Source organism: Mus pahari, chromosome 5, assembly GCF_900095145.1.
Source record: "Mus pahari chromosome 5, PAHARI_EIJ_v1.1, whole genome shotgun sequence".
NCBI classification, from domain to species: Eukaryota; Metazoa; Chordata; class Mammalia; order Rodentia; family Muridae; genus Mus; species Mus pahari.
In genome coordinates, this window is record NC_034594.1 from 82,919,540 (window position 1) to 82,936,469 (window position 16,930).

Below are 16,930 nucleotides of genomic sequence, written 5' to 3' on the forward strand. Positions count from 1 at the left end.
CCCCCTCTTCCCCTTCCCTTCCCTCTCCCTCTCCCCCTCCCCTCTCTCTCCCTCTCTCTTTTACCCCATCCCTCTCCCTCTGCCCCTATCTCCCCATCTTGAGACAGGCCTTAGTTGTCTTCAAACTCTCAGAGATTCACCTGTCTCTGCTTCTAAAATGCTGAAATCAAAGACATGCAACACCATGCCCAGCAGAATTGGTATTTTTAAGTCCAATTTTAAATTAATGTCTTTTCTGATATTTGTTCTTGTTTTCCTTGGTATTGAGGTAAAAATATAGATGCGAGACTTATTATTACCAATATCTTGAACACACCGCTGTCATGAGTAGGAGACTTTTAATCATGGTGTTTTGTATTAGCAGCTGACAAAGGCTTTGGTTGGTGAATCATCTTGTCATCTTTGAATTTTTAATTCCAGGTAGAAAAAGTCCAATTAGTCATTAAAAGGTTAATTGATTGGTTTATAACTCATGATGAGTTGTAACATAAATGGGAGGAAGCCATACTTGATGAAGCAGGCACTATTTTTTATGGTGTGGTGCTGTTGGTTTTTTCTTTCTTTCTTTTTTTTTTTAACCTCACCTTGTTTAGGATACTCAGGCTGGTTGACCTCCAAAATTCCTTCTAATTCCTTGATAACTTGACAGTGAGTATGTATTTTCTTTACATGTATCCACCAAATTCTAAAATCAAGATTACAATTAGAAAAATTGGAAAACGTTTAGCATGTCTTTCAATATCATTGATTCTTTTGTGCTTGAGGTCTCCAACATTAGAGACAGACTTTCTTCAGCTGCTCAGAGGAGACTTTATGTGTGATGTCCTGAGGATGCTTGCCACAGACAGCTCACAACATATACCTTTCCTCTTTGGAGGAAATACATCAGGTGACTTTAGCATGGAGCTGCAGCTTGTTGTGGCTTCTGTGTTCACTGGTGGAACTCTCATACCACCGCATGTCCTTAGGTTTATTTGTATAGTCATCATCTGTAGTCAGATATTTTTTGTTAGATTTTTTTTAATTTGAGGATAAATAGGTGAAATCCTAGATTAAAGATAATAAAGTGGGATTGAATCTGCTGAAGTGCTTAGAATCTCAGGGAAATATCAGCAGCCAACAGTAACAAGAGGGAAAATATATCACAAATCCACGAGGTTAGTCCAGAAGCCATCCTGCTCTAAGGTTAAAGAGTGATCTTTGTAAAAGACTGCAGTGATGAACACATTCACATAGAAGCCAATGATCAGTTAGCATGAAACATTTGTGGAATCACACGGTAAATTTTCCATTTTCCTGCAAATCATTACCAATAGCTAAGTGGGTATTTGGAATTGTAGAGAAAGAAACAGAGTCACATTTCAAGTGATCAGGAAGTGAGAATATTAATAGACAACGTGTTTTCTCTCACTGCTGTGTGAGACAGGAGAAAGATTCTCACTGTTTAGCCGCCAATTCCAACTGACATCTTATGCTGTAAAGATGACTTTAACTTGCTTCATTTGTGAATTAGATAAGAAATTTATATTCTCCATAAAAGCAATATCATTTTTAAACAGTTCATTTGAAATTCCCTATATCTTAGCAGTTTATATTTCTGACAATATTGTTGTCTAACAAGAAATACAGAAGGTGTGTGTGTGTGTGTGTGTGTGTGTGTGTGTGTGTGAGAGAGAGAGAGAGAGAGAGAGAGAGAGAGAGAGAGAGAGAGAGAGAGAGAGAGAGAGAGAGAGAGAGAGAGAGAGAGAGAGAAAGCTTGAAAATGCCAAACAAGAGACAGACCCTCATGTATTGCTACATCCTGTACATCCTGTTGGTTCCCAGGGACACTCCACAGCTACCTCTTTCTTGTTATTGCCTTTTCTAGATCACTTCCAGTTCACAAGCAAGAGCATTTTAGGGTCCTTGAGTGTTTGGAGGTAGAAGTAACATCAGAATTTTCTTTGGTTCAGTTTTCAACTCTTTTCCCCCAGTTGACCAATATCTTTAAATGAAAGCCTTTTTACAAAAGTGTTATAAAAGTGGAGGTATCCAAGCCCCTGAAATTTCTTGAGTAAACACATCATAAATACGTAAGCAGGTCAGAGCTGAGGAAGCCATTATAGATAGCGAGCCTCTTAGTAATATTGATGCGTGTCCAATGTGTGCCTCTGCTTCCTAACAACTAGTTCTTCTCTAGAAGCTTCTTTTCTCTGTCTCTGTCCCTCATATGCTCTCTACCAGATTCTCTTATGATCTTTATCATGCAATAGGCATTCAGTTACTCTAGCAAGTACTTAAATAACAGTCCCCATGTCCACCTTTGTAGCACTGCAAGAACTATACCTCCACTTTAGAAACAGCACACCTTGCAAACCCATGTAATGAGTTGTAGAAGCTTATAATAATTGAAAACCAGTTGTAAGACGTCTAGGATAGTGAGTATGGAATATAAACGAGACCCTTGCTTTTCTTTACTGTTGACATTGGAGTGAAGAGTAATGGACAGATATTATTTTTAGGGATTCATGAAAAGACAGAACTACAAATAGCAAAGAAAATATAAATGTATTGTGTTAAATATTTAATTTAATTGAAAGCATAGGGCATGTGACCTTGCTTTAAGAAACACCTGTCACATTTTCATTTCCCTTCAATCAATCAATCAATCAATGACAACTCTACTCTAGATTTCAACATGGTACCTGGAAAAGTGCCAGCATGGGAGGGGCCATGCTGATATATTTCCATTCCTGACAGGGTGTGGATTGAAACTTCTCTGACCAGGGCACAGAAGCAAATCTGAAGGCAAGAAGGTAAATGCTTGCATGCTTATATCATTTTGAACAATGAAGACTACACTGGAAGTTTATTTTAAATATTAGAAACCCAAATGATGTAATTGAAACAATCCTATATCTTATATCTGTTAAGTCAGATGTCCTTAAAAAGAGTATTTTGTTTTATGATGGTGTGGATTTTTCTATAGCTTTGGCAATACTCATTAGAATATAAAAATAACATTCTGCTACTCAGGCCCCAATTGCCCAGCCAGAGAGTTATGCCTGGTTAAGTCTTTAAAAGATGAGGCTGATTGAATATTTTTATTTTCACACTGAGATTATATCTCACCTTTTAGTACATTATTTCTGAAATATAAAATGGCATGATATGCAATGTCTACATTTTAAACAATGTGAATTTAAATATGTTTTTGTGTCATATCTTGGAGAACAGTTTTGATTAACATCTTTCATAACTATTTCCTAATTTTTAGATATTATTTTCTATAGCTTGTTATTTCCTGGTTTGACCATTGATTCCATCTGACTATATAAACTTGGAGTTTTATTCTTGGGTTGTTAGATGAGAAAATTATAGAAATTTTAAAATCTGAGAAATTTTTGTAGTATTAAGCTTTTCCTATTGTATATAGGAAATAATAATTTTTCTAAACAAAAAAAATATGTTTATTTATTTATTTGTGTGTGTGTGTGTGTGTGTGTGTGTGTGTATGTGTGTTGTGATGTATGTGCCATGGCATATGTGTGGAGACTAGAGAATGACTTGTGGAAATTGGTGCTTTCCTTGTACTTAGGGATCAGAATCATGTCATTAAGCTTAGTGGCAGCTATCTTGTGAGTCATTTTGTCAACCAGGAAAGAATAATTTTATTCAAAATCTTCTAGTTGTTAGAACATCTATCCAGTTTAAATTTAACAGTTTTTTTCCTCATAAAAGGAAACAAACATGAACTGTTTCTAATCTAGTAAAATATTAATCAAGGCTGATTCTACTATGCAACACTTCCACCTATTACAGCTGCAGCAAATGTCAACATGTTTCAACGATGCTGCCTAAGATTTCAGATATTAGAACTCTCTACCACAGAAACAAGGCAAAGGAGTCCATGCCCATGTGCCAAATGCTTCAATGTGCTGGCATTCTGTTCTCCACTGACCAAGTACAAAGATGGATAAGAACTCTGAGTTCACCCCCAAGGGAACTGTATTTAGAAGTGAAGTGAATACTGAATATAAAAAAAACCCAATTACTTATGGGTAGTAAAGACAAGCGAAGAGACATTAATGTAGTGGTCATCATGTACAAATGGGGACTAATTGATCTTTGAGAAGAGGGTGGTGGCAAGTGGAAGAGGGTGTTGCATGAATAGAGGAGTCAGAAAGACAGAAACTAGGTGTGATAGATCTTGTACTGGTGCCTTAAACCATCTAAGAGGGCTGTGAATGAAGCCTGATCGTAGAGCACATGGTTAGCTCTTGGTTCTGCCTCTAGCACCATGGAAAAGAAAAACAATAAAACAGTAGATCATCAGACTCCTTCCACTAAACCAAACAACAGGAAGTTTTAAAAAAAGGTCTTTTTATTAACAAAAGAAAAACATTAAGAATTAAAAGCACACAAGATACAGCTAAAATTATACAAGGAAGATTTATTTTTTTTTTATAAAAACTGGAAATTGATGTGTTTTAAAAATTTACTTAAGATATAATTTCAGGTTTGAAATGATAAAATAGCACTAAAAATCAAGAATTTTAAATAATTAAGAGTAAAAATACTTCTAGAATAGCAATAGTGAGAAGTACACTTTAGGAATCAATTTCAGCTTTTGTGATACATATTATGAGTATAAATGTATATGTATATTACATATATGTATATATAATAAAGTGTTACAAGTCAATCTATATATTTCATGACTTCAATAGATGAGTTACAGATAAATATGAAAAGAGAACTAACAGACAATCTCTAAGTAGGAGAAAATATATACTAAATATTTTCACATTAGCAAGTATAACTGGAATATCAATCAAATGCAATACTATTGTTTTGTATATTTACTTTTAAATACTATTAATGTGTGTGTGTGTGTGTGTATGTGTGTGTCTACATTGTGTATGTGCACCCATGCCCATGCTATGATGTGTGAGTGAGGCTCAGAGGACAACTTACAGGAGTTAGTTCTCTCTTGCATCAATTAGGGTCCTAAGGATCAAATCCAGGTGCTCAGGCTTGTCAGCAAGGACACTGACCATCTGAACCATCTTATTGACCCCATTTTTATATTTTAAGTAATAAAGAATGACAAACAGTGATATTATCTGAACCTAGATTATGATTTGTGTGTCTTTATCTGAATCTCTGAGATATTACAGTGAAAGATAAAACCCTTACATTATTTGACCTAGAAATCTCATGCTGAGGAAATAGTACCAGGAAATAAGATGAAAGAGGAAACGACTATGCTAATGAAGATGTTCGCTTTATAATAGTGAAAGGTGGAAAACAAACAAAAATGACCAGTATTAAGGCATCTGCTTATAAATTGCATATATTCATTGAATTGTACAGAGAGTAAAAGGACAAATATGAATTCAGTTACAGGGCAGACATACATGTAAGATATGGTCTGAAGTGAGGAGTCATGAAGACAATGTGTGTACCCAGAGGTACACACGCACACACACATGGAGATGCACACATACATGAATGAACACACATACATGCAGACATTTGCACATACATGCACAGGCATATGCTCATACATATACATGTACATACATATACAATGCACACATTTGGACACATGCACACACATAATATTTACATAATATGCAGTGCACGCTGAAATTTTTAGACCTCAAAGCACATGGGAAACAAAGACAATGAAGTTATGAATACAATGAGCACAAACCTGTCATTGTCAATATCCTTCGATCTGTACAGTGATAAACAATTTGAGAATCAAATTTATTTGATATTATCACATTCTTTATATCTTGTTAGAGGTTAAATAGTTTATAAGTTAGTTGGAAATATTGGCAAAATATGATAGCTTCTTTTTTGTTGTTGTTTACATAGATGGGTTTTTATTTTATTTTCTGAATAAAGGTTATCTGTTACCTCATCTCTGTATAGCCATGATCAGAAAGAGGTGATCTTAGGGTTAGTAGGTAAGAGCCATGCAAGACAATCTCAGTTAAAGTCATTTACAGTCTTGGTATCTCAATTTCTATCTGTGAGCAATACGAACAGTTTTAAAAGGCCAGTATTATGAGCAATGGCTATGGGAGTCATAGGAGAACACTCTGGGATCTAAGACACATGTAGGCAGGAAGGAGATGCAAGGAAGAAGTCCTAAGAAGGACTCCCCAGGCTGGGAGCACTTTGTGCAAATAGTTGCCTTGGTGAGAGACACGAACTGGACATGTGTCTGTAACAGGGATTGTCATAACAGAGATGAGTGATGGGGTATCCAGGATGTGGCATTAGGGTGCTAGTGTTTGTTGAGGGCAGGGCATGTGGAAGGTGAGGCAGTGACTTTGGCGTCAGTCTGAGTTGACCAGTTTGCAAACTACTATTCACGTTCTTTGACAGTGTGAGTTTCTAAATTTATAAGCTGTGGGGTTTTTGTTTTTGTTTTTGTTTGTTTGTTTGTTTTAGAATTAGAGACAATATTTGTAAAACATTGGGTACACTGTTGCTAGTATTCTAAAGTTGTCATAGGTGCGGGTAATTCTAATGGATTGAGCAGGTGGCTTTAGGGGGACTTTACTACTATAAAAGGTTATTTCAGGGGTGTTTGGGAATAGTGATGACTAGGGCAAATCAAGTTCAAGTTTTTCAAGTTGCAGCTTAAGAGGCAGCCTTCACTAACAGTCAATCACCTTTAGACTTACACAATCTCAGTTTGTACAGTGACTATTTCCCAAAGTAAAAGGGAAGCACTTCCTTTTGATCTTGGAGAGCACGCCCTGCTTGCATCAACAGCCTGAGCTTCACTGTGAGGTGTTGCTTTTGAGTTTTCCAATACTCATCATCCTTGAACCAAATAAAAAGTGACAGTGTCTTAGACTGTCATGTTTGATAATATATTTATAATGCATTTTAAAATTAAACACATACATGCAAGTTATCTTTATATCTAAATCCACATGAATGTGTAAAGATGCAAGTTTACCATGCAAGCCACACCTAGATAAGGAACATGATCAGCTTTTAGAAGTATCCATGCCTGAGGCTTATGCTCAGGGCCTAGGGTGTCCTGGAACTGATTCCTCCTTTTTATGACAGCAGATTCCATTCTTTTCCAAATCTGGGAATACTAATGTTCTCTTTGCAGTTTAAACTTTACCATAGTGGGTGCATTTACATTATAGAATTAAGCAAACACTCTAATGGTTCTGCTTGGGGAGTCAGTCTGTTGAATTACTAATGTTTCTACCCAAGACTGACCACTGTTTCCCAAACCCACCCTCAAATGTAGCCGTTCTCACCTTTAGATACCAGACTGGGTTGTTTGGGAACTATATGTGTTCTGTCAGTATTTCTCAAAGGCAGACATTGCATCTCTTTCAGTTCATCCTTTTACAAAATCTAACCCAGTCCAAGAATGTTATGAGCATTTATTGAACAATTAGGTTATTTTCAAGTATAAAAACTGCATCCCTAATTAGCTAACCAACTAACTAACCAATCAACCATAGAACCAACCTACTGACCAACCAACCAACCAACCAACTGACCTTAAGAAGTTGGCTATCAGATGCCATCTCAATCAAGATAATACATGTTCATTTTTCCTGTATTCTAGACTTCTGTGTAAAGCCAGGCAGAACAAACATTGATATCTTGTTAGTGCTGTGACATTAACTCTGCTGTTTTTTTCTTCTGGCCATCTTCTGTTACAAACTCTTCTTTGAAAGGAAGTGCTAAAGGCGTGCAGAGTACAGTAGGGGATGTGAGCCAGCCTGTGGCATGTTAACAGGCTCATACTCAGAAAAGGAAGCTGAGATGAGAGCAGCCAGGCCAAGAGAGTCACGGAAACTAGTTCATAAAATCACTAGCCATTGTCTGCAGAAGTGGTAGAGAGAGTGTGAGGATATTCACAGTGTGAGCAAGAGATAGCACGAGTGTTAGAAACAAGTGCAAATATTGCTCAGAAAACAAAGTGTTGTAATAGGGAGCAGGTCTGGGCACGGTGAGGTCTCAGCCTGGCTTTTCTCCTCGCTCACACACAGTAGTGTGCAAATCATTGCACTTCATCTGTTCTCAGAGCAGTTTTACTCTGAGAAGAAGGGAGTTGGTCTACATGAACGGTCATGTTCTTCCTAGAGCAGTGAAGCTTTTGTTTCTTTAGTTCTGTGAGCACTAATGCTGGGGATGAACAGCCCTCCTGAGGACCAGAGGTGGTGTGGTGTAACTGCAGAGTGGGCATTCACCAGGCTGACACTACCATTTGCCAGCCAGGATCGATCATTCTGTGTGTCCTCTGACCTCTTTGTGAGTAGCAAGCAGCCAGCCAGAGTGGCCACTGCCCTCTTCATCCACACAGAGATGTTACCTATATCAACTGTGGCAATAAAATCAAGGTTTTAAAAGCATCAAGCCTTTTTTTTTAAAAAAAGTTATCACTAATCCCCTTCAACTCAGGCCATTGGCATCCTTTCCTTAGTTCACTACTACACTTACTTCAAAATTGCTAATGGAAGCAGAATTAAAAATAACTATATAGAATGTGAAGGTATTTCCTAGCAGAAACATGGTTTCTGAGGCAATTTGACTTTATTGAGATACTCAGAACACATATAATCTAAGGAAATGCCACTTTTCAGGGGACAGTGCTTGTGAAAACAAACAAAACAGAATAAAAACAAAAACAAAACAAAACAAAACAAAAAAAACAACAAAAAACTCAAATGACCTCTAAAATTAGGCACATGTATCACTATCTTTTCTGAGAACTGTTCACATAGGTACAAGGCATTTGGACTATACCTACCTCTCTCACACCCTCCAATTCTTCCCTTGTGCCCCCAGAACTCCTCTCAAATAAAATCCATGTTCCTTTCTCAAATCTATGTCTCTCTGAGTTCAATTAGTGTTTCCTGTACACACATGGGTATAGGGCTGACCACCTCAGCCACATATAGTATTAAAACAAAAAGGTTTTCTCAAACCCAGTGTCAAAGCTAGAGTGGGAAGAACAAATCTGTTACAATTTTGTCAGAAAAAGGCCCTTAAGAATAATTATAGACTTGCATTTAAAGGGGGTGTGAATGTACCATAGTACATTCAGTGTGTACAGTGGTATGTGTGTGTGTGTGTGTGTGTGTGTGTGTGTGTGTGTGATATTGATGTAGTTAAAACAGTGTAGAGTGACAGTGTTAATATGAACCTTAGTGTATGTGTGATTTGCTTCTTCAATGCTTTGCTCTGTCATATGTAAGTGATGGGATCCATTTTGCAGAATTCCAGAATTAAAGCTCTTGTATGTAAAGTATTTAACACATGTGAGGCAGGCACATTTTTTTTTAAAGTTGCCTAGGATCTTATTTGGTTGTGCTTCATATGTACAGCCAGCTTCTATCAAACTGGGAAGATGTTAGAGCCATGAGCACCATTCCCTTCAGGACATTAACTATGTCTCAGTGCTTAACTCTGTGTTCAGTGTCTTACAATGGTAACACAAACCAGGGCTTATATTTGTGTCTTAGAAATACACGAGGTCCAATAAGTGCAGAGAAGACTAAACCACTTCATTTGAGAGGGAGGGTGAGACCTAAACACTAGTCTGTATTTCTGGATGGAGTGAGGCTGAGTCAAGGACTTGTCATTAGGGACGTATTTCTCCTAGTTTGGCACTGTTTTACCTGTGCTGTTAGACTGCCAGAAAGGAATTAAAATCAACAGCCTCTACATGGTTGGTGGCTTTCAAGCTCTGTCGCCTCTTGAACAGTATTGATGAGTAGCTTAAATATGTCAAATTCGATTTTATATATGGTTAGTCAAAAGATGAAGAGGTCATTAATAGAAGACATGGCACATAGCAATTTGCTGGATGTTTTCTTAGTCACAGACCATGGAGGGAAGAAGCGTAAGCAGAACAGGACACAGCTCAAAGGGGAGAGAGACCCGTGTTTTCTTGGCTGCTGACTTGGTGTCGGACTTGTCCTTATTTTACCTGGATGAAGTTCTGACACGAGTGAGAGGACTTGTTCTACCCTCTGTGCTCACAACTGCAACCTTATTTGGAACCAGTCTTTACAGATGTAATCATGATAAGATGAGGTCATGATGGTTCAGGTTCCTGATTCAGTGGAAGAAGAAATGTGGATACATGTATGTGCACAGACATGGATAAGGTATACATGTCATGTGAAGATGGGACAGAGGTTAGAATGACACTCTGTAAGTTGACGAACAGAGATGACTACAACACCAGAAGTGGGTGGGGCGTGGGACAGCCTTTTGCTGAGAGCCCCAGGAGTAACCAGCTTTGTAGATACCTTAGTTCTGGCTTCCTAGCTTTCAAGGCTGTGGGATAATAGGTTCCTGTTTCCTAAGCCTAGTGGTCTAGTCACTAGTGGCACTGTTTTCTGTTATGGCCGTAAATGAAAACACCATCTGTATTAATACAGATACCAATTTCATTATTTATATGGAAGGTTGATGACTTTAGTTTTCCAATTCTTCCCCTCCCCATACCAATCTGCTTTCTTCACACTCCTCTTGTTCCTCTTCCTCTTTCCTCTTTTTTCTTTTCTTCTCCTTCTGGATCCTCCTCTTTTTCTCTTTCTTTCTTTCTACCTCCTTTCCTTCTCCTTCCTTCCTCTTCCTTCTCCTTTCCTTATTTTGCCTTCGCTAGGCAAGTATTACAGTTGCTAAGAAACACACTGAATGGGGCTGAAGAGATGGCTCAGTGGTTAAGAGCACTGACTGCTCAAGTTCAATTCCCAGCAATCACATGGTGGCTCACAACCATCTGCAACATGATCTGATGCCCTTTTATGGTGTGTCAGAAGACAGCAACAGTGCACTCATACACATTAAATCAATCAATCAATCAATCAATCAATCTTTTAAACAGAAACACAATGAATAATTGTATATTATTGTATTTTGGGCATTAAAAATAAGAATTGCTTTTTTTATCTGTTTTCTCCATTCACTTTTTTCTTTTTCTTTCAGACAGTATCCAGTTTTACAATGGACTCTCTTACTGCAGCAAATAACAAATTTTGCTTCGATTTTTTCCAAGAGATTAGCAAAGATGATGCTCATAAAAATATCTTTGTCTGCCCTCTGAGTCTCTCAGCTGCCTTTGGTATGGTCCGTCTGGGAGCTCGAGGGGACAGTGCACATCAGATTGATGAGGTATGTATTGACAAGGATGTCACATAGGGCCCTGTGCTCCATCTGGGTCTGCACAGGAAGCTAATCAGATTCTCAGTGAGCTGGAGTTGCTCACTGTGCTCAGCTTTTGGGCTTGGAAAGCTCCAAGGTTTCATTTACATTTCCATTCCTCTTTCCTGTGGGATCTCCCTTTCATCCCTACCTGATAGCTTTTTCCCCAGTTCATCTTTGTTTCTTTACCTCTTCACAAGAGTCAAATTTCTGTCACTCTTTCCCTCTACAATTATTAATAACAATATTGTTAGTACCCTTCAGTGGGAGTATGCTTCTTCTCTTGCTCCTCCCATTAACTAGAAGTGAATTAGAGCCTAGATATTTACCCTTAGATGTGTGAATTTCACTGCTCAGAAAACTCCATTGGCTTTCCCTTTGATAAGCCTCCTGAATCACATTGGACTCTCTGAATTCTCAGCTCCACCATTTCTTCTTACTTCTCTGGCAGCATCCTAAGTTACTCCTATTGGCTGTATGCTCCTAACACTCATGCCTGAGAATCCTTAAGACAGAAATCAAACTTTTAAGATTCAGTAAAACCAAGACTTCTCATTAGGCTCAAAATAGAAACCCAAGTCCTTATATTGGCCTGAAGATCTAGGCATGTGAATCTCCATACCTATGTCTCTGTCTCTTACCTTCCTTCCCCTATCTCTAGCCGGTCACAGTTGTCACTTGGGTCCCTTGGAAATTGAGTCTTAATTTGGGGCCTCTGTTTGGGTTCCTTTGTCTTGTGTGTCATTCCTCAAAGTGTTAGTTACTTTTCTACTGCTTTGACAAAACACTGTGAACACAGCAATGTATGAAAGCAACCATTTGACTGGGCTTACAGTTTCAGAGGGTTGGGGTCCATGAAAGCAGAGCAAAGGCATGACAGCAGGAACAGCTGAGAGGCATATCATGATTAACAGACAGGAGGCAGAGAGAGCACACCTGGAAGAGTGCAAATCTTGAAACCTCAGATCTCCCAACTAGTGACACACTGCCTCTAAAAGGCCACCCATCCTTATCCTTTCAAAACAGTTCCACTAACAAGGGGTCAGGTACTCAAACATGTGAGCTCATGGGGGCCATTTGGTTTGAACTACCACTCTCAGATACCTAATTGTTTGGTTTACTTTTTCCTTCATCAATGTTTCCAAACTTCAAAAGGCTCACTCTAATCATCCAAGCTCCCAACCCCATAAAACAGCCTAGTTACTTTGTTTGTTTGTTTGTTTGTTTTTCTGAGACAGGGTTTCTCTGTGTAGCCCTGGCTGTCCTGGAACTCACTTTGTAGATCAGGCTGGCCTCGAACCCAGAAATCCNCCTGCCTCTGCCTCCCAAGTGTTGGGATTAAAGGCATGCGCCACCACTGCCTGGCTAGCCTAGTTACTTTCATCCACAGATCACTTCCAATCATTATACACACAGTAACAAAGTACTATGTATATTATTTTTATACTCTCTGTATTACTTCATGGTCTCAGAGAGATTTTGTCCTACAGCAACAACAGCCTAGGGTAGGCATCAAATAAATAGCTGTAAGAAAAGTGGGTATACATGACAAGACCCTTCTGAGTAAGGCCAGCCTTGCATCTCCTTGGCTCTAACACACAGCACAAAGGTTGGTATCAATGAGGCTGCTGTTCCTGAACATAGAGGAGTTGGAGTCACAAGTGAAGGCTGAATTATTCTGGGTTATTATGCTCTTGCATCTACTTATACCTGCTGTATGTTACTTCTTGTTCCACAAGTAACACTTAGCTGTAGAAAGGAGTTAAGCATCTTCTCGGAGTGATTGGTGTTCTTTCCCTATGCAGTTGGTGGCCACTTGCCAATACCTGGATCTGAAGCTGTGTGGGGTATGCCTCTCCTTCTTCACTTCCTCTGAGATACTGAGCAGTTGTCATGTTCACTTCCCTGACTGACCTGAAAGCCAGATCAGTGTTGTCCAACACAGTATAACTCAAGCCACATATGATCTTAAAATACTTTAAGGAGTTACATAAAAATTTTGAAAGACAAAGATAAGTTTAATAAGTTTAAGATAATTCAACATTGCCATAGTATCTTATCAATACATAATCAATATGTATTTTTTCAGATATTTTACATTATCTTTCATTGTATCCTCAAGACCTTATGTGCATTTTTATACTTACAATCAATCAAGAGTGGGCATGACTAAATATAGGTTGTCAATGGCCCATAGCTCTTAAATTCCTTCCTTTCCTTGGTTTGGCTATATTTATTCTAGCTTTTACCTTTTCTTTCTGTTTTGTGTCTGGGAAAGGTGTTGTGCAGCATGAGCTGACCTCAAACTTTTTATGAAGCTGGGGATAATCTGGAACTTCTAATCCACTGAGTTGGAGGAGTGACCAGGGATAGAACTCAGGGCTTTGTGAACACTTGGCTAGCAACTGAGCACATCTCTGGTCTTAAATGTATTCAGAGGATGAGGGCAATATTCAGCGAGTGCCATTTCTGCAAATTATCATTGATTATTTTGTTGACTTCATATATTCTCTGAAAGGCCCTCCCCTTGTCATTATCATACAGGTATTACATTTCAATGAACTTTCTAAGGATGAACACAGAGAACCCAGTGACTCCTGTGCACAAAGCGAAAGCAAAGCTTCAGACAGCTCTCTGGAAGGGCAGAAACAAACATCAGCTTCTCAGGGTCAGCAGGTGAGTATCTGAAAACTCCCTTCTATGCTAATTGCTCACTCTGCCTCTGCTGCGCTTACTCTGAATAGTAGGTGCAGGCTGTCACAAACAGTAATTGCATATGATCTGCAATTCCTTTCTGCCTACACCTTTTCAGCAGTGCCCTATTCTTCTCTGCATCCCCAAACCTGTTAACACAGGACAGTGACATCTCCATAGCTCTGTATTGCTCCTTTAAAACTTTAGTGGTGCTTAACTTCCCAATTGTTATGAAACCATTTGTTTCTTCTTTTGTTAGGGTGAATCTACAAATGAGCATCATTTGCTTGGCTGCCACTTTGGGAAACTTCTCTCCAGAATAGACAGAGACAAATCTTATTACACTCTCAGTATGGCCAACAGACTCTATGGAGAGCAGGAATTCCCAATCTGCCCAGTGAGTATCAGGGCAAGGTGACCACAGAGCATGCTCTGTAAATAAGTGAGTCTATGGGGCTATTGACTAGTAAATATCTGTGACCTCCTTCCAACGTCCCACACTTCTGTCTCCTTCCATACAGTTTTCACCTTGGGCTTAGGAAGCCACTTATAAATGGCACAGCATCGATAGAAAGGGTCATGTAATTCATAGACCATTGGCACATGAGTGAGCTTATTAAGGGACCCATGTGACTGTCTTTTCCAATCGAGGTGTGTGATAGTCATCTTTTGTGTCTTGTGTGCCTAGTAAGACAGAAAGGTATCGCTCTATGATCCCCATGGTGCTTTGATCAGGTGGTTCCCATGGGAACAGTGTTTTGCTGAAGGTACATGGTGCTCCCAAAAGATATACTATTGGAAGCCCAAAGCCATAGGCTTTGTTTCTATGGATAAGCAGCTATTATCTGAAGCAGGGTATGCTCCAGTTAGGATTTTCCTCTCAAGAAAGAGTCATACTGTCAGTAAGCTTGAGGATTAGGAATAGAGGCAGATGTGACACAGCTGGTGTGAGTCAGGAAAACAAAGACACTACTTTACATCACAGTAAGTTTCTTTACCAGGTTTGAATCTTACATATCAGATTATATATCTAGGATTTTATAAATCCATACATGTAATTAAATTTATTAAAAAGTTTACAAATCAATGTCTTGGTAATGTATTATTTACTTAAAATACCCATCTAAACCATTTTAAAGTTTTGTTTGAATGTTGAAGTAATTATAATTATATTCAAAATGGAATTAATATGGTCTTCATGAAGCTTTGTCATCACCCAAACTGAAAGTCTGGGACTACTAAGGTGGCCAGTCCGCTTATGTTAGATGGCCCAGAGTTTCTTTTCCGGAGTCTCTTGGTCCACACCTCATCTTACTGACCAGCATCTCCATATGATTTTGTCATGCTCTTTCCCATGTGTTTAAATTGAACAGGAATACTCTGATGACGTAACTGAATTTTACCACACGACAGTTGAAAGTGTAGATTTCCAGAAGGATTCTGAGAAATCAAGACAAGAGATTAACTTCTGGGTTGAAAGTCAGAGCCAAGGTAAGAAAGGTCTGAGCAATGAGGCTGGCATACCTTTCCATTCCAAAGAAAAGCCGTGCCCCTCCCCCTATGCTCACAACTTGCTCTTCTTCTGCAGTCTACTGTTTGCACACGTGGTGCATGCTCAGAACTCCTTTTGACCAGCATCAGATGAGACAGGGTGTGTTCAGGATGGGGGCTACCTAGGCACTTTTATCATTGGTTTCTGATTTTCTTTTTTTTTTTTCTCTTAGGATCTCTTATTTTAAAGGATTTTTTGCAATTACATTTATTTACTTATTGTATGTGTATGTGTGTACCCATGTGGGCATGTGCTTGACATGTGGATGTCAGAGGAATACTTGCAGGAGCCGGTTCTCTCCTCCTAGAGACATTAGGATTCAGCTCATGCTGTCAGGCTTCTTAGCAAGTGACTTTACCTCTGAGCCATCTCGCCAGCCCATGACTTTTTCAGCCATGTTTCAGTACTCTGGTGCTTCTTTTATGGGGTTTCCTTTGAATGCTGTGAATGAATCATTATCTTTTTTAGAAACACGAATGCTTGCAGTACTGAATGTTTCTTTGTCCATAGGACCAAAGCTCATCTTTTCTATAAAATATCCATTTAAAATTAAAGTCATTTGTCATATTCAAATTAATGAGACTCTACTTTTACTTATATCATCTCTCATGTAACAAAAATAATATAAAACATTAAAATTATAGAATTATAATGTTGAAAGCTACAGTAGCATACATAATAATGTATATGTACTTGGAATTAATATAGAAATATATCGACATAAAAGAATCTACCCATGCATATATGCCTTTAGCATTATTTTAATGATGAATTAAGAATGAAGGGAAACTAGAGAGTGTAAGACAGGAAAATGATTTAAATGCATTTTTCAATGTAATGTACAAAATGTTTTTTATAATGACATTTTGATGTATTTATATATGTATAATACACATAGATCACAAACACACACACACACACACACACACACACACACACACACACACACACACACGATCGTTGTCATTTGCTTGTATTTGCCCACCTACCTCCCCAGCCTGGCCTCTTTCCTTCTGAAATAGTCAGTCCTCCAGCTGCTTTTATATCCTTTCCTCTGTGTGACTTCTGATTCTCTAGATGAGAGAAAACAGGCAATATTTTATGTTACTTTCCCATTACCCACTCTTGTTTGTCCATCCATTCTGTCTTGAGAGCCCTCTACCCCCTTGTGGGCAGTCTTCCCCTGTAGTGTTTTATACAGCCAAGTGTGGAATCCTGATAGGAGCGGAGACCTGGGCTATTTCTCTCTCTGCATCTGGCTTATTTGCCTACCTTGAGGATGCCCACTTCCAACCAAGTTGCTACAAATAGCATAGTTTCATTTTTATTTATGGCTGTGTATAAATGCAGTTTTTACTCACCAAATTCCAATAATAAATATGTTAAATCAGAGTCTGTCTCTTCATTTGAAAGTTGTTTCTGAACTCAGCCAATCAGGGAGAGACCTAAACTCTCTTTTCAGTCATTTTCCATCTTTTTTTTTTTTTTTTTTTT

The 16,930-nt window shown here is 38.5% G+C and overlaps 1 protein-coding gene across 3 annotated transcripts in view; it reads left to right on the forward strand.

Moving 5' to 3' along the window:
• The window catches only part of Serpinb12 (serpin family B member 12), a 25,880-nt gene that overhangs the window by 2,196 nt on the left and 6,754 nt on the right, over nt 1–16,930 (forward strand). Inside the window, exons 1-5 of one of the 3 annotated variants that reach the window (XM_021199010.1) lie at nt 2,748–2,795; nt 10,975–11,160; nt 13,735–13,866; nt 14,144–14,281; nt 15,258–15,375. In XM_021199010.1, coding sequence (XP_021054669.1) covers nt 10,993–11,160; nt 13,735–13,866; nt 14,144–14,281; nt 15,258–15,375 — 556 coding nt within the window. In that variant the 5' untranslated portion in view covers nt 2,748–2,795; nt 10,975–10,992. Of the gene's footprint in view, nt 1–2,747; nt 2,796–10,974; nt 11,161–13,734; nt 13,867–13,943; nt 13,947–14,143; nt 14,282–15,257; nt 15,376–16,930 lie in introns of those variants that run through there. The other 2 variants (XM_021199009.1, XM_021199011.2) reach the window with 2 other exon arrangements.